Source organism: Sinocyclocheilus anshuiensis, unplaced genomic scaffold, assembly GCF_001515605.1.
Source record: "Sinocyclocheilus anshuiensis isolate Anshui unplaced genomic scaffold, SAMN03320099.WGS_v1.1 scaffold102, whole genome shotgun sequence".
NCBI classification, from domain to species: Eukaryota; Metazoa; Chordata; class Actinopteri; order Cypriniformes; family Cyprinidae; genus Sinocyclocheilus; species Sinocyclocheilus anshuiensis.
The window spans coordinates 81,693-100,054 of record NW_015542330.1 but is presented as its reverse complement, the minus strand read 5'-3'; the positions used below and the strand labels follow the sequence as shown (position 1 = coordinate 100,054).

General features: G+C 36.0%; 2 protein-coding genes and 1 long non-coding RNA gene across 6 annotated transcripts in view; 2 read left to right on the top strand and 1 right to left on the bottom strand.

Annotated features, from left to right (window-relative positions):
- Window positions 1-5,311, bottom strand: LOC107690976 (uncharacterized). The gene is made up of 3 exons (XR_001634503.1): window positions 5,256-5,311; window positions 1,059-1,130; window positions 1-31 (listed from the first exon to the last, which is right to left on the bottom strand). It is a non-coding gene; the product is annotated as an uncharacterized LOC107690976 (long non-coding RNA).
- A 61-nt stretch (window positions 5,312-5,372) lies between these two features.
- Window positions 5,373-7,464, top strand: h2bk1 (H2B.K variant histone 1). Of its 2 annotated transcripts, none has more exons than XM_016489419.1 (2): window positions 5,373-5,485; window positions 7,111-7,464. In XM_016489419.1, exons 1-2 carry the CDS (start codon window positions 5,465-5,467, stop codon window positions 7,345-7,347), a joined length of 258 nt encoding a protein of 85 aa, XP_016344905.1. In that variant the 5' UTR covers window positions 5,373-5,464; the 3' UTR covers window positions 7,348-7,464. The 2 variants fall into 2 exon arrangements, with proteins under 2 accessions (XP_016344905.1, XP_016344904.1); XM_016489418.1 differs by having other exon boundaries at window positions 5,373-5,574.
- Window positions 7,465-12,635: 5,171 nt separating this feature from the next.
- LOC107690991 (ankyrin repeat and SOCS box protein 10-like) overlaps window positions 12,636-18,362 on the top strand; it is a 10,321-nt gene continuing 4,594 nt past the window's right edge. For 2 of the 3 annotated variants that reach the window (XR_001634504.1, XM_016489438.1), the window contains exons 1-3: window positions 12,636-12,924; window positions 15,875-16,142; window positions 17,201-17,705. Coding sequence is in view for 1 of the 3 variants with exons in the window: in XM_016489438.1 (XP_016344924.1) it covers window positions 12,636-12,924; window positions 15,875-16,142; window positions 17,201-17,705 (1,062 nt within the window). In the remaining 2 variants the exon portion in view is untranslated. Of the gene's footprint in view, window positions 12,925-12,964; window positions 13,430-15,874; window positions 16,143-17,200; window positions 17,706-18,362 lie in introns of those variants that run through there. The other variant, XR_001634505.1, reaches the window with a different exon arrangement.

Sequence of the window (18,362 nt, the reverse complement as noted above, 5' to 3'; positions counted from 1 at the left end):
GTTTGTTGAGTCAGTGTAGAACTCATCATGGCTATAAAGACAAAAAATGTGGCATGTTACTCAAAGCTCTGAAATATGCAATTACATTAATAGAACATTTCATGGCATTATTTACTCTACATATTTTTACTTATGTCATTCCAATTATTTCATTTCATAGTACACATAAGGCAGAATTTCCACATTGTATTGCACATGCCAAATATGGGCTGCTTTATGGGATTTTTGTCCTTTCTTATCATTATATAGAAAATAGCTACATTTACTTATGCATTTGGCAGATGGGTTTGTCCAATGTGACTTAGATTGCAATCAAGCTAAAGATTTTTTCAATTCATTCATTTCCTGGGAATCAAAACCATGACTTGGGCGTAGTTGGCACCATACTCTACTGTTTGAGCTAGAGGAAGCTAAACAAAGACTCTTCTAAATCCTATTTTTCTAAATGAACTGATGAAGTAAAATCATACTCGAGTTTTATGAGAATAAACAACAGCTCCCTGTCAGATTTTGTTACCTAAAACTACTACTAAAAATTGTTGTTAATTGAAACAAAGCTGAAGTGAAGTATAAATATTAGCTGAAAAACCTAAGCTTAAAAAAGTACAAAAAAAGATATTTCATTAAATTAATAAAAATGTTGTGTTGGCAACTAACCGAAAAGTTGAAGTACTGTAACTATACAAAAAGAAAAAAATACAAATAACAAAAGCACATAACAAAATTACTAAAATTAAACTTAAAATGAAAACTCAAAATATAAAAATAAAAGCTTTAAACAACATATTAATGAATAATATATATCATATAATTAATGCTAATATAACACTGCATTCTACAAAGAACAAATAATTTGTAAAATGACAAAAAAGGCATGGACATCAACACACAGACTGCATAATAGAATGCATTAACACTAATAATGATGAGGTGGCCTTGTAACAAGTTGTCACACACTGTACTGTAGGTTTGGCTGTGTTTCTTTCTTGCAAATTTCGAGGCTCAGGTAAAAGAACGGCTGCTGTAAATGGATAAAAGGCATAAAAGAAAGGATATACCTCTTTTCTTGAGAGTGGACCTGAGGGTACACATCAGTCCTGTCGTACAATGAACTTGTCAGATCGGAGGGACTGTGAAATTGAAAATATCAAAAGGTTTTGTCCAGTAACAAAAACGTGAAATTGAACACAAGCTGGAATACCCTGCAGCACACAAATCATTGGTCACAAACTGGAAAGCTGAGGAAATTGTTTATTTAGCAACTCTTTTTTTATAATGCTATTATAATTAAAGTGAACTGTGTAAATAAATGCACACAGAAGCAATTACTAAACGAGACATGCACACCTACAAAGCAGATAAGCATTTTAAAAGTGATACCTAAATATTCTAAATAAAGTTGTTTACTCAATGGGGCAGTTTTTTTTTTCTTTACTTTTTCGCTTTTAAAGCTCTGACTTAATTCAGCAATTCACACTGCAATTCTATCAGACTGTTTGATGACTGCGCACGATGACCTTTCACAGCGAATGGCAGTCCAAACATATGAGTCACTTCATAATAATATACCCAACTCTCATACTTATCACTCACGGATGAAGGTATACCAAACAAGATAATAAATGGCTGTTAACATTTTACCTCTCAACATGGTCTCTATTAATATGTAACTCCTTTGGGAAAGCTTTCAGATGCACCATCTTTGGTTAAAGTGGGTCATAATCAACAGGACCAAGAGTCAGTGCACACAGTTCTGTGATCTATATTGATGGGTTATTGAGTATGTTTCAAATCTCCTGCTGATGTAGTGCTTACATAGGCAATGAAACCAGAGGGGTTCTCGTCTACAAAAGAGGGTCTATGATCATGAACATTAGGGAACACTAAACAACAAGATGTTTAAATGTTCACAGAGTTTTAACCAGCTTTGTATTGCTCTAACTTCGTTGATGTATGTAAATGAACCTATACCAAGGTGTATGTAAACATGACCTATACCGAGATATCCCTGTTTATTTGTCATCCACTCCGCTGGATGATGCAAAACAAGTCATAATGCACTATTCTACCAAACTTTTTAAAAGCTCGGGCTTTTGTTAAAACTACAGATCGATTTTCCACATTTTTGCATTTCCACCCACAGACAGTTAGATCGATAGAGGGGTGGCAACAAAACCAAGTGCAATATGGGTGTGTTGAGGTTTTTGGCTAAAGGGAACACCACAATTTTCACTCAGAAATTGCTAGTACATAAATATTTACCAAAAAAGTAAGATTTGAATTAATAGTGAAATTTTGATTAAAAGGCTAATTTTTTTCTCTCTTTTTTTTGTAAAAAGTACTCCAATTATCAGCGTTTTATTTACAACACTGATTTTTATTACAGTGATTAAAAAATATTATTCTGCATAGACAGGCAACATTATTAAAAGCCCATCTTGCCAACAGTGAATTCCCCCTTTAAAGAATAGTGAAAAGTTGCTGAAACTACTCACCCTCAGGCCATCCAAGATATAAATGAGTTTGTTTCTTCATCTGAAAAGATTTGGATAAATGTAGCATTATATCACTTGCTCACCAATGGCTGTTAACTGATCACACTCTGCAGTGAATGGGTGCCGTCAGAATGAGAGTCCAAACAGCTGATAAAAACATCACAGTAATCCACACCACTCCAGCCCATCAATGAATGTCTTGTAAAACAAGAAGCTAAGTGTACACAATAAACAAATCCATCATTATGGAGTTAACTTTAAACTGTCGCATTGGCCAAAATAAGATTCCATAATCCATAATAATGTTTTAGCCAGTGAAAAAGTTGTCCTGTTGTCCTCTCAGATCAAAATCCACCAACATATTTGTTTAGAACGGTTTTGGATTGTTTTCGCTTGTAAACAGTGCTTGTTCTGTGCATATTTCTCTCCTGATTCAGACAAGACACTTTCTTGGAGAAAACAATGGGATAGACGACTCGTATTTTAGCTGGAAGCAATTGCTTTAAAGGGGTCATATGATGCTATTTTAAAGATCATTATTTTGTGTATTTGGTGTAACAGAATATGTTGACATGCTTTAATGTTCAAAAAACACATTATTTTTCAAATACTGTACATTATTGTAGGTCCTCTATGCCCCGCCTCTCTCAAACACGTCGTTTTCAACAAAGCCCCCTCCTTCCGACAAGCGCAGTCTGCTCTGATTGGCCAGCTGACCCAGTGCATTGTGATTGGCCGAACACCACAAGCACGCGTCGGAAATGTAACGCCCCTTACCATAATCGCGAGCTTCAAGCTTTTAAAGTAAATATCAAGAGTCAAGACAGTTAATAATGTCGTTAGTTTTACCATCAGTTCAAACCCCTTAACTTTTATAAAGAATATCTCTTTGGATTTGAGACTTAAGTCTTTGCAACTTTACAGATCTTCTTTATGCACCAAGAGCTTGTAACACTCCAAAGAGAAAGGAAAACTTGAAATTGCATCATATGACCCCTTTAAAGTTAATATAGTCTCCTTGTGGTTTATTGTGATGTTTTTATCAGTCAGTTTGGACTCTCATTCTCATGGCACCCATTCACTGCAGAGGATCAAATTTCTTTAAATCTGTTCCAATGAAGAAACAAACTCATCTTCATCTTGGATGGCCTGAGGATGAGTAAATTTTCATTTTTGGGTGCTACTCCTTTAAGTTTAACCTAAGATCAACAGCTGTATCTGAACATCTTTCACACATGCAAATGTGATCAATTGGTTGCTCATTAGACAGTCACCATAAGAGGAGCAAAATTTCTGAAGCTGTAATAAATTCTAAAATTCAACGCAATAATTAATTAGCCACCAGTGAGCATGTCACATTAAAAGATCCAAGACTGATGAGTCTGACCTATAACAAAATATCTACGACATTTCCTCAAATTTGTCTCAAACAGCAAAACCATATTACACAGCAGGCTTAAGAGAAGCAGCAGCGCTCCCTTGTGTCAGTAACAAAAACTTCCAAAATGCCAAGTCAGTCAATTGACAATTTCTGATTTCAAATACTTTAGTAAGCTACATGAATAAAGTTCAGAAAATTATTCATTTGTGAGTACATAATTATTTTCAGCATATATTTATGCATCTCAATTGTTAAGCAGGATTGTCTCTATAACATCATATCATCATTCGTACAGCTTGCTCTGAAAAATGCATACTGGTCAACCACTACACACTCTAAATCTAGCCTACATGAAGCTATAATATTTTGGCAGTGGCACTTGATTGACAACACTTGTGCATAATACACACTACAACAAAACTCAATTATTTATTAAGGATACTCTCCTGAAAAGCATTAAGATGAAAATTGAATGTAGCACAGATATTAGCCTCTCATAATTTGCTGTTCTGTAATGGGTATCTGCAGGTGCAGCTCTTTAACATAATTGGCATTTTATGGCGGAAGCTAATTATTTAACTGTAGGCGTGACGAGCAATTAACATCCTCTCACCACCTGAACCCTGTGTCTTCTCTGGCCAGGTGTTTTGTGGATTTCAAAAGTGCATTTTACTGTAGATTGGGTGCAAGTATGGCTGAATCTACAGAAAATATCAATAAATAGCAATAACAAATGTCATGAGTTCTGACTGCTGCCTTATTTGGGTGAAAATAAGTGAAATCAAATCATACAAAGACATGAATTATATTGCAAAACGATCAGCATAAAGCAACCTGCAATGAAGCAAAACAACACTTGATATCAAACTATGCTGTGGACTGCTTCTTTGAAATAATATGCAAAACACCATAAAATATGTATCAATAAATCTAACAACATTGTAACGATTTAAAAACATGACATCACTAGGTTTCATGTTTAATTCATCAGTATCAGTAACAAGTCGTCTTGAAAATTAAAAATACATTTTCATGTTTTGTAACAGTGTCTAACTTTGCCATCTAAGAATATAATGTCACAAATCACAGTTGATTTAATTAATCAAATTGGAAATGTAAGTTCATAAATCAAGCGCATTCATTATGCGATTTTGACAGTAGCCTATGTAGTAGGGGATCTCTGATACTCTATAAACAAGGGAAAAAAGAGCTAACAAAATGTTATCTGTGTATTTCTGTTTTTTTGTCTGTATCTGTTTATTTCTGTGTAAATGTTATCTGTCCTTTAGTTAAAAAATAAATAACTTTACAAATTAAAATGTGACACATGAGACAGCCTATACACTTAAAAAGCAAAATAAATAGACTGAAACACTTACTGGCTATCCTGAAGGCTGACCTGACTTCCGTCCGCCACACGAGATTGAGCCCAGATGCTTTCCAATTAGTGTAAACTTCCGTACACGTCATAAATATCTGATGAAGACCTGCTGAAAACCTGCCAAGCGGCAAACACGTCATTGAAAGAACAAAATATTGCTCAAGTGTTATTAATAATAAAAAAAATAATAATAATCGAGGATGTCCAATGAAGGAGCAAAGAAGAAAGGTAAGGTACCTGGGGACAAAAAACCGTCTAAACGGAAAGCAAAGAGGAGGGAAACTTATGCAGTGTATATCTACAAAGTTTTGAAGCAGGTGAGAAAGTTTTCATAAATAATAAAGATGATCAAAGAACAATTACAAAACCGAGTGTGAATTTCAAGTGGATGACATGCGCTTGACGCCGCATGCGGTGCGTTTGCGTTCGATTCGTGAATCATTATTTTGAGTCGGATCTTTTCAGTGTATCGATCGAACTGATTCAAGGAACCGGTCTGAAAGAATCACTCGCCCTGCGTCTCAATGTTCATACTATTCATTCTAAATAGTATGTGAGATTAGAATAAGTGTGTCCCAAAGCATAGGTGTGTTGAAAAGAGTATGCCAAAAGTCCCCGGATGGTCTACTATTTCAGGTTGATTTTTGGAGTGTGGATCCGTGCACACTCTAATGGCTAATATTGCCCACAATCCATTGCGCTTTGGTGACGGATTCTGTCCAGAACTACAAACACGAATAAAACGCGCTAAAAATTACAAATATGGCAGATGTGCGCGACCGGCAGTTTAGAAAAAGGGGTTTGAGTTCCTAATATTCAACGTTTTAACCTGGTAAAAAAAAATATTTATTTAATGTTGTGTGTTGTATTTAATCTGCAACAGCAATGTTAAACTTTTTATAAACATCCGTTTGGTCGTTAACTTTTAAATGCATCATTATGCATAAAATATGAGCAGAGTTCTCGGCATGAAAGACCCGCGACTGGCAGACCAATGTGCTACTTTTCTCTCCAATACGTAGGAAGTTAAATGAAATTCAATGTGGAGGATGTTAACTGTGACAAGATGATTGACAAGCCAGTTTACAGTGACAGGGTGCGTGTATCTACGCGACAGAGCGTCCCTTAAAGACGCAGTTGTGTGACTTGATAGTATGTCCCCAAAGCTTGCCTACTCTTCTACTACACACTCAAAAGTGTGTACTTCACCAAAAGAGTACATACTTTAAGGGCGTAGTATAAGTATTTTGTCAGTACCCATGCGAAAACAATTTATATATATATATATATCTCTCTCTCTCAAAACGTGAAATAACATTTTCATCCAATAAATGTAAGTGTACTTTTGATGTAAATTGTATCTAGGTTCTAAATGGCTTTATGCAGTGAATTATGGCTGCCTGCAAATCAACAGGGACACACCTTTACAAATAAAATATAACCAGAAGACATAAACCGCGACTTTATTTAAACATTTTGCTCATGTAACGCAACGCACGAGCATAGAATGTGTAAAAAAAAAAAAAAAAACGCACCTATCAGAATCCCCATATGTGACTACCTAATGACGAAAAAGAATCACTGAATCGTTTTTTTTAACCTGATTCTTTGAAATTTGATTCGTTGTTTGGAAAACATCCTATAGTTTAGTTCAATGAACTACAGTAGTCAATATTTGAAGTGGATCAAAACCTTTCATCAAAGTTGTCCTAAAACCAAAATGCGTTCTTGTCTTAGGACAACTTTTATCTTTTTTGATCCACTTCAAATGTTGACTACTATACATGACCTAAAAACATACTGAATGTGTGACTTTAATCAAATTATGTGTGTGTATACATGTTCCTCCATAGGTTCATCCCGACACCGGTATCTCCAGCAGGGCGATGAGCATCATGAACTCGTTTGTTAATGATGTGTTCGAGCGCATCGCTACAGAGGCCTCACGGCTCGCTCACTATAACAAGAGGTCGACCATCACGAGCAGAGAGGTGCAGACCGCAGTCCGACTGCTGCTGCCCGGTGAACTCGCCAAACACGCCGTGTCAGAGGGCACCAAGGCCGTCACCAAATACACCAGCTCCAAGTGATCACCTGTGAGCTGTCCAAGAGCCGGAGGAGCCTTTCAGTTTAAAAAAAGTCATATGTAAAATGGGCCATGTTTGCAATCACTCTTCAATATTAATAAATGCACACAAAAAAATTCAGTGCAACTGTTCATTATCCTGAATTAGGAAACGAGAACAGAAGAACACAGCAAAGAGGAGAGAATGAGATTGATTGACCAATGACCACACCATATGTACAATGAATACCATGGTACTTATATGGTATATGTCCACAAACATGGGAATGGCATTCTGAGTTTTGTTAGTAAAATATGACTATTTAAAAAGTGTCCACCAGTGCCGTTACCATGGAGTTACTGAATTCAGTGAATACATAAAATACAATGAATACATGAAGTCATGAATTTACATAAATGTGAGTTGATGCATTTGATTCCTGATTTCAGATGTGTAATGAGGGTATAATTTATTTAAATGTGATTTAGTGACCAAGGAAAGTCTGAGTTTCTCACTAAAGCTGCTTGTTCTACTAAATGTCTCTAATTTAATAAAGGGTTTTAGAGTTTATAGAATGCAGTTTGCAGTGTGTAATATCATGCAGATCAGGGCCCTCTAGGTCTGTGACCCTGCATTTACTTACACCAAGTGATGTGCAGAAGTCACTCCGTAATGTGTTTTTGCCACTAGATGGAGTCATTGTAACACTATTGAGATTGGAGCAGGAATATTTCGCAATCTTCACAGAATCTCATAATATTGATTTTTTCAGGAGGTAGTGAGTGAAATAGTCACAGATTAGGATGGAATGGAGCAACACTTTCATATACCATGTGAGTATGTTTCCCACACTGGGTTAACTATTTGTATGGGCAAATTAATACAAATATGTTGAATCTAACAACCTATACAGCACAAATACAAAACCAAACAATTAGATGTCTGTGTTTCAAACAAAAGAAACCTAAGCATATCACGGTGACTGAAAAATATGATTATTTTTATATGATTCTTAGAAGCAAAAGTATATTGCCTGCACCGCAAAATAAAATAAAAATGTATGTGTGTGTGCGTATATAACAGCTAAATTATGTGTAGAGAAAAAAAATCACAAATAGACATTTCATTCATTTTCATGTATATTCTGTTAAAAAACGCATTCTGATTATATCTTTATGAATCAAAAATATATAATGTACATACAGTATTACTATATAATATATTATTATAATGTATAATACATATTTTAAAATATATGGCTTTTTGGTTGTTTTTTTAATCTGTAAGCGCCAAATTGCACTGTTTTATTATATTTTATTATTATTGTTTATTATTAACTAAATATATAGGAAATATGCCAGCTACTGTTGCTTCAAACCAATCACACATGCCTAAGGTGTCTAGCAAATTGTAATTAATAACTTTTACATAGATGCTGACAAATTTTCAATTTTGGTGGAGTAATTGGATTTTTCAACATGACACCCTGTGTCTGTGAAGCTTATTTATGGACATGAAACGATATTTATGGTGAAAGACACAAAGCTCGAGGTCGCACGCCTTGTGAGAGACACATGCATTTGATAAACCAGAATAAGTAGCTTTAAATACAATTTTATTTTCATATTTAAAATGCTGAAATAATAACTTGTCCATTTTACAGTCTAGTAGCTGACCAATGAAGTATTTCACAAGGGGGAAGCTTTGGTGAAAACAAATCATGCTTTGTCCTTCATTAATCAGGGAAGTCTGAGGAACACTGGGCCCCGACATGATGTTTCGTATTCCCAGCCCTCCCTCTCTGGCTCCTACGATAAGCCTTACTGATGATCTTATATATGCTAATGATGGCATGTCTATGGACATATTACAGCGAGGGTGATGGTGTCATTAATGACAATGTCTTAAGCGTTATCGTCATCATCACCATGTTCCCCTTGATCTTGCGGTTCCCTCATAGATCCCCATGTGCTCATTTCATTTCTGCACACACAATCTCTCTCTCCCTCTCCCTCTCTCTTTTGGGTGGTATAAGCACATTACGGATGGGGACATTAGTAACTAATGCAGGCGCTGGGCCCCGCATTGTTTTGGTGCACAAGTACATCATTAGAAAATGTTCTACTTGGCAGGGAAGCGTGTATTAACTCGGCTCGCAATAAAATGAGGTTGTGATCAATTGTTAAAGTTATCGAGAGCTATTAGGTTGAAATATGACCCTCTCAATTGCCATAATGAAGAGGGTGCCCGATCGTACACAATCAACAGAGCAACATACACCGTGCATTGTGGTTTCCGGGCGCTCGAAAGAACGACAGAAAGCAATTTTGCAGAAAGAAAATGCAAGCGTGTCAGCCTAACCTCATTACAAATTTCACCTCATTACTAAATTTCAATAATCTACTCAAAACGTTAGGACCAACCAGCTATAAAACAGAATTGCCAGCTTTTTTTGAGCAACGGGACAATGCGGCTATCATAAACGCCAGTCTCGTGAAGAATTATGTCTCATAATGCCAGCTAACTTTTGATGGCGGCGCCAACGTTGAATCACGATTTTGGCAAACTTGCTGCATAAATTAATTTTATATAATATTCTCTACTGAGGCATATTGATGAGTCTTAGCCTTGGAAATTCAATTAATCCCCCAAAGTTAATGTTTCGGAACTGAACAGAGCCCAATCTTGAGGATAGCAAAGGAAGATGCTGTCTGGTACCACATTAAAGTTGCTGTTGTATTGTTAGAGCAACTCAAAATTATTACAACTTGTATATCAGCCTACAGCACCTTCTTTTATGACGATATACATGATGGAACAATTCAGAATAATGACTTTGTAAGTTATTTTAAAGATATATTAGTACATATTCTCACTAAACAAGACCAATATTTGCTCATACTGCCACCCTAATACACTACTGTTCAAAAGTTTGGGGTCAGTAACTTTTTTTTTAAGCAAATTAATACTTTTGTTAATCAAGGATGCATTAAAATGATCATAAGTGACATTACAGATATTTATAATGTTACTTAAGATTTATATTTCAAATAAACACTGTTCTTGTGAACTTTCTCATTCAAACAATGTTGAAACACAAAAAAACAGTTTCCACAAAAAAAATTTAAAATAAAAAGTTAGAAGCATATTAGAATGATTTCCAAAGGATCACGTGACTGGAGTAATTCAGCTTTTCCGTCACAGAAATAAATTACATTTTATAATATATTAGAATAGAAAAGAGTTATTTTAATTTGCAATAATATTTCACAATATTGCTGTTTTTACTGAAATTTTAAACAAATAAATGCAGCCCTGGTAGTAAATCTTATATTAGCCATCCCCATTGTTTCATATTGACATGAGTCTTAAACAGTGAGGAACCACCAGGTTATTCTTTAAGAAACAGTTCATGGTCATTTATGAGTCTGAAGGACTAACTGTATTTGCACCACTAGGACCACCTTCTCCACTGAAAGATTCGGGACTTCCTTGGAATTCAGCAAAAGTTCATCCAGGTCTCAAAATAGGATCATCATGACTGTCTGCAACATCATTTGCTGTAGGTAAGTGGCCGGAAACTCCTGCATGAAGTACAGTAGATGTTCACTTTACTGAACAAACCACAAACTAATACTCTTGAAGGCTTCTTGATGTTCTTCGATCCGTCTTTGCTTCATCAGAGCAGTTTTCATCTCATCCCACCATTCTGGATTTTCGCATTCAAAGCTCACAGCGCCATTTAGACAGCATTCAAACAGCTCATAATCATGTTGGTTATTCCTCGAAAAATATTCATTGTTATCAATTAGTTTCAACCAATTAGCTTGCATTTCTAATTCTTGGTCTGCTCTTTGTTCCTTTAATTAGTAAATTCATTAGTACCGTCTAGCGTCGCATGCCAAATAGATGTTTCATCAATGTATTCTTATGATTTTAACATGAGGCGCAGCGGTGATGGCAGTATTAAGTGGGAGATAATCAGCAGGAACTAATTGTCTAATTGCACTGATGAAGGTTACCATCATTAGCCTGTTCTGGAAGTCCGGTCCTCAGCAGCGAGCGGACCATCCTAACCCTACAGATGGCCTCACTGTTAAGCTCACGGCAGGACAAAATGACAGACATCTTCTATCCACGGGGAGCAAGACAAACGAGTGTGTGTCTGCGTACGTGCATATGTATATGCGTGTGTGTGTTGTCCGCAGGGAGTAAGACGAACGAGTCGAGGGAGTGCTGATTCAATGCACTTCTTTCTTTTTCTTGCTTGAGAAAGTCCCTGCCTCCACAAAAATTGAATGTCCACCATTTGAGAAATGAATTCATGGAAGTCACTGTCTTTTTTCCCCATTAGTAAGTGTTTAGTTCAACGTTTTAAATAATTGCGTTACAAGGAATGATATTTAAAATACATTTGGGAGGCAATGGGGCGGGAAAGTGCCTACATGTTTTGCTGATGATACCCGGGCCATTGGGGGGGGAAGAGATGGCTGATCGTCATTTAAGAAATTATATTCGTAATTATTGCATTATGATGCATTTTTTATATTGAGGAAACATACAAAGATAAATAGACGAGAGATGAGAATGCATTTTAAATTCAAATTTAAAGTTCCTGATTTTGAATTGAACTGAGGTAGCAAGCAAGATGAAGAATTGCAATTTGAATTTGAATCTAGAAATGAAGTGAAATTAAAAAGGAAATAATTTAACTCATACAAAATAAAGAAACATTAACTAGAAAAGCTACAAAGTCTTATTTAAAAGTTTTGAAAATGATTTAAAATGCTTTGAAAGTTTAAAGGATAGATAGATAGATGAAAAGAGTGACAATTATAAAATTTTGAATATTTCTGAAATAAAAACTGTATAAATAAATTCTGAAATAACTCTGACAGATAGGTTGAAAAGCATTGCAAAAATCAAATGAATTCAAATGTTTTTAACGTCACTGACTTCGTAATTCATGAACACATAATATAATTATGAGTATATGAAGCACCGAATACAGTATATATTGATCTGAAAAGTATCCATAAATGCTGTTATTAAATACTAGCAAGGTTTTCCGCAGAGCTGACCTGTTTTGATATAAACAGCAAGTCACTGTAGCTGTTATATCCCACACATGTGACTCTGTAAAAATAGTCCCGTTTGCACGTGGCCAAGTTCCTACTCGGATATCAAAACAAGCCCAGAGAGCAACAGCAGAAGGCCATTTAAAAGATCTCAGGCCTTTTAGTGTCTCGACCAAAAGAATTCTAAGAAGCTAGTGTGAAGTCACAATCAGCTTCATGTCTAGAAGGAGTCTCATGTATAATCCAAGCTCTCTGTACTTTTTAGAGCAGGAAAGGCACCAGATGAGACTGGCTGCCCCAGTTCTCAGTGGCTACCTGCTGAGGAAAGAAGCCAGAGGGACATCTTCGAGGCAGACCGTGGGAAACCCTCCGATGGTGTGCCAGGACCCTGTTGTCCAAAATGCCCTCTACACTGGAAATGTACAAGCCGTGAAAGAGATCTTCTCAAAAGGCTTTCCTTCAGACCTGGTCATCCAGCCTCAAGGAGGAGCCATGCGCTGGAGAGCAAATGGAAAAGTGAGAGGTAAGAACTCAAGTTGTTTGAGTTGAGTTTGACTGTCGTGATTACTTGAACTGATTACCTCTCGGATCTAGTTGGCCAGACAGCATCAGGTTTCTGGACCTTTCTAAAGGTCATGCCAGGCGGCCTTAAAATAGCCACTATATCTAAAAACAGGCAACAGACTAAGCAAATATATTCAGGGCAATCATCTACAACATTGTGCCCAGTCTTAAGACTAACCCAGGCAATCAAAGAAGAGGCTGATTCGCACCTGCTCCTCGCTTTACCTCACACATGGGGCCGAAGATTAAGTTTCGCAAACAAAAGAAATATCGCAGCGATGTAATCGCGACTGCTCAGGCGTCAGGACTTATCCTCCAGTTCTGGAATGCGCTTCTGGTCGGAGATGACCTCACTGTTATTAGTATCGTTGATGACCCAGAATATGCTTATCTCTTAGATGCCATATATGACACCAGCAACATAGAGGAGTGGAAGAACTTCAGATTCAACTACAGAGGGCTAAGTATGTTACAGGGACACAAATAATGTGAAATTATGTTAAGATAGCTTGCTATACAAAATAGTTTTGCTGCTTGTTCAGTTTACTTAGTTAAAATGAGCTAAAGCAACAGAATTGATTTTTTATCACAACTGAATTCCATTGTGTTTAATTCATTAAAATACATAAAAATGAAGTTTGCTTAATTATTTTGTGTAATGTAGTTGTGTTGTGACTACATTAATCATTTTTGTTGCATTAACTAAAATGGCATGTGTGGCTTTATAGGGATGTATTATATAAAAATGTATTACTTATTATTTTTACTTATTATTATTATTTTTATTATATAAAAAAATTATTACCATAAAATATTTTTGTTAATTAAAATAAAATAAACAAAAGAAACTTCAAATATATAATACATATACTTGTTGGCAAGGAAAATTTTCTAATTTTCAATTAGTAACTTTATGTATTAAAATAACAAAACTGAATATCTATACACTCAAAAAAAACAAACAATGAAATTACAAAAAAAGGAATAAAAGAAAATACTAAATGACACAACAAAATCACTGAAACTTTTAAGCTAGGCCTTTCACGCTGTTTAAAACTGATTTAATGTAATTTTGACCCTAGGTTTGACCTTAGATAGACAGATAGACGGACGGACAGACAGATGGACGGACGGACGGACGGACGGACGGACGGACAGACAGACAGACAGACAGATAGATAGATAGATAGATAGATAGATAGATAGATTCTTATGCTCACCAAGGCTGTATTTATTTGATCAAAAATACAGTAAAAACAGTAATATTGTGAAATATTATTACAACTCTTTCTATGCTAATATATTTTAAAATATAATTTATTCCTGTGATGCAAAGCTTAAAAAAATAAAATACAAAATGAAACAACAAAATTACTAAAACTTTAAATCTAGACCTTTCACGCTGTTTAAAACTGATTCAATGTCATTTTTGACCCCAGGTTGAGGCCATTTTTAACCTAGGGTTAAGACTAACTTCTCACTTATAATTTTGAATGCACTTTAGCATATTTTAGACTTCCTGAGCAGGTTATTAAAATTGTGATGCCAAATGTGTGTTGCTGGAATGTTTACGGGAGCAGTGGTTCAACCACAATGATTGGCTGTCAATCATAAATTAGACAATGCAAATCTCATTAAATATTTATAGCTTTGTGTCAGTGCAAAAACTTGTATGCATTGTGTTCAGTTTCAGGTTCTGAGGAAACGTCTCAGGTTACTTATGTAACCATGGTTCCCTGAGTAAAACAACGTCAACACGGATGCACACATCCTTAAATGCTTTGCTAGTGCTCGCCATAATGAGATAAATAGAGATCACTTTTACCACAGAAATGCACGCTTCAAACAAAACAGTCAATGAAGATGAAGAAGAGAATGATGTGTAGCTCCCGGCGCCTATTTATACTATAGTCGCACCGGTAGTGACGTCATGGCTGTCGCCGGCCAACAAGTTGGTGTTTTTTCAATGTATGTTTCAGACACGGGTCACGACGAGGCGTTCCCCCCATAGCAACCCCTAGAGGACGCAGTTCGAAGTTCCCATGAAAGGGAAACGACATTCCCTAGAATGATGAAGCTGATTTTTTACAATGTTTCACACTTTTGAGGTAGATAGAATGATAAGACAATCTTATAAGTATGAAAATAAGAATATTAAACCAGGGTGAAATCTCAAACCTGACTAAAATTAATTACTAGCACAGAATATAGTCCAAAATGGCGTGAAACACGATTAAAATTGGTTAACGATTTTAAATGTAATTAATTTCTGTTCTCAAGGATCTTTATTGTCATGCACATTTAGTTGTGTCTGAGTATCCCATCAATGTATACATTCCTGTGCACGTACACAAGCACTCAAACTTTGTCACACTAGCACATCCTCATTTCCAGTATTTCCACGTCAGACTCACCTGCTGTCATAGTTATTTGTTCCCCTATGTGTTTCGGTTACACATAGATTGCTCTCTTCTTATTGCACCCACCCCGACTGTGTCTTTGAGGTTGTCTTGGGGTCTTTTTATGAGTTTGTGTTTATGTTTGTTCCCATGAAACTTACTGATACTGATCACAAAAATGAGCACTGCATAGGAGACAAATGCTACTGCACTTTGAGTATGACATTACAGTCACAATGCATCCTGAATGATGAAAAACAACCACATATGGTTTGGATGTGGCTTGAAAAAAATTATTTCATTTAAATAAAGGTAAATAAATAAAAGGATACATTAAATTGCTGATTTTTCCTGCTCACTGAATGCCATCCAGGCTAAAATACCTTAAATTTTCAAACTGTCCAGGCCTGTTCATGATTTCCTGATTGAAAATGAAATAAAGCTTCAGACTAACTGTAGTATTGAATATCTGAATCTTCAGATAATCTCATAACTCTGCTCTTTTTTCAGGACTGTGGTCATTGACGTACGAACAAGAGCTGACCACGCCACTGCACATCACCGCTGGCCAGGGTTTCACCGAATGTCTGCGGCATCTCCTAATGCGGGGCGCTCGAGTGGACCTGGCACCTGGGGGCACCACTGCCCTGCATGAGGCCTGTGAGGAGTGCCAGCCCGAGTGTGTCAAGCTGTTGCTGCAGCACGGAGCCAATCCCAACGCAACCAATGAAGACGGCCAGATGCCCCTGCACGTGTGCACAGAACTCGATTCACTTGAGTAAGTGCTTGTTCAGTATACAGTAATTACAGGAAATCCTGTGGTGAATTCTGTAATTTCAAATGACTGTCAGATTGACACTTGAAATGAAGGTACGCTACTGGACAAAAGTTTGGAATAATAAAGTTTTTTTTATGTTTAAAAAAAAAAAAAGGATCTTGTGCTCAACAAGGCTGCATTTATTTGATCAAAAACAGTAATATTGTGAAATATTATTACAGTTTTAAATAGCTGTTTTCTATTTGAATATATATTTTACAATATAATTTATTCTGGTGATGTAAAGCTGAATTTTCAGCATCATTACTCCAGTCTTCAGTGTCACATGATCCTTCAGAAATCAAATCAGATATGCAATGAATAAAAGCTGAAAACGGTTGTGCTGTATAATATTTTTGTGAAAAACCATGATACATTTTTTTCAGGATTCTTTGATAAATAGAAAGTTTATTTCATTTATTTCAAGTAGAAATAACAGCGTTCATTTCATATCAAAACTTTGTGATATTACTTTAATGTCACTTTTGATCAATTTAATGCATCCTTGTTGAATAAACTAATTTATTGTCAGTTTTTTTTACCCCGTCTTTTACCCAATCTTACCCCATCTTACCCCAAACTTTTGAATTACAGTGTATCATTGTTTTCTGTAAAAAATATGAAGCAGCACAATGGTTTTCAACTTTGAAAATAATAAGAAATGTTTCTTGAGTGCTTAATCAGTATATTAGACTGATTTCTGAAGGATCATGTGACACTGAAGACTGGAGTAATGATGCTGAAAATTCAGCTTTGCATCATGGATATAAATTACATTTTAAAATATATTCTAATAGATAACAATATTACTGTTTTTACTGTATTTTCAAATCAAATAAATGCAGCCTTTGTGAGCATAAAAGACTTCTTTCAAAAAAATAAAAATAAAAAAACTATTATACCAGACTTTTGATCAGAAGTGTAATTGACTTTGATGAGTAAGTAATATCCTACAAAATTTATATCGCTTATGCAGAATGTAATAGAGCCAGACTGAAGTTCTTGACATGTTTTTCCAGGTGTGCCAAACATCTACTAGCATTCGGTGCTTTGATCAACGGTCAGAGCTTGGATGATAACGACACACCCCTTCATGTGGCGGCCCGCCATAGCCTTCCTGATCACATGGAGCTCTACTTACGACACGGAGCTGCACTTAACCTACAAAACGAGGAAGGAAACACAGCGCTGAACGCCGCCTGCTCCCAGCCGCAGGACTGCGCGTCTCTGGAGCGCTACAGCCGTGTTTGCCACATGCTGGTATCTGCTGGGGCGGACATACATATCAGTGACGCGGACAAGCAGACTCCACTGCACATGGCATGTAAGAACGCCATCCCTGACGTGGTGGATCTGCTGCTGAAGTATAAAGCCTTGGTCAACGAAATGGATTACGGCGGCGACGCACCGATGCATAACATCCTGAAGGCGGTGGCCTACAAGATGGACCATGAGCCCGAGAGGATTGTACAGGCTCTTCTCAATTACGGATCCATCAGGGTGTGGCCTGGAGCTCTGCCCAAGGTCAGGATTGGACGAGAGAGCTTTCCATTCAAAGTCTCATTATATCCTTATACCTAGTCAAGGAATTCTAATGTTCCATAAAAATTCTGAACCAGTCTTAATGGGAATAAAATCCTTATCTAATAGTCACATTCTTGCTGGATATACTGACATTTTTGGTCACACTTTATTTTAAGGTCCAATTCTCAATAACAAACCATTAACTATGACTTTTGCCTCAATAAACTCCTAATTTGCTGCTTATTAATAGTTAGTAAGGCATAGTTAAATTAGGATTAGGGATGTAGAATATGGTCATGCAGAATGTGTGCTTTATAAGTACTAATAAACAGCCAGTATGTTAATAATAGGCATGCTACTAGTTAGTAGTGGTCCCTATACTAAAGTGTTACAAATTTTTATATTTTTCATATATTTATCTATATTTTATCCTTAATGTTCTTTGTTTCATTCTTATTTTGATTTATTGTTTAATTATCTAATCAGGACTGGTTCCAAATTATTTTAAAATTCCGTTGAAATTCTGATCTTTCAAAATACACTACTATTTAAAATGTTGGGTTCAGTAAGATTTTTATTCCTTTTTACTTTATTTATTTTTTATTTATTTATTTACTTAAAGGTGGGGTAAGCGATTTTTCAAAAACGCTTTAGAAA

Excerpts from the sequence above, each read along its gene's own strand:
- h2bk1 (XM_016489418.1), top strand. The coding sequence starts at position 5,458 with ATGTCCAATGAAGGAGCAAAGAAGAAAGGTAAGGTACCTGGGGACAAA. Across the intron at positions 5,575-7,110 it reads TCTACAAAGTTTTGAAGCAG|GTTCATCCCGACACCGGTAT; the intron begins GTGAGAAAGTTT and ends GTTCCTCCATAG.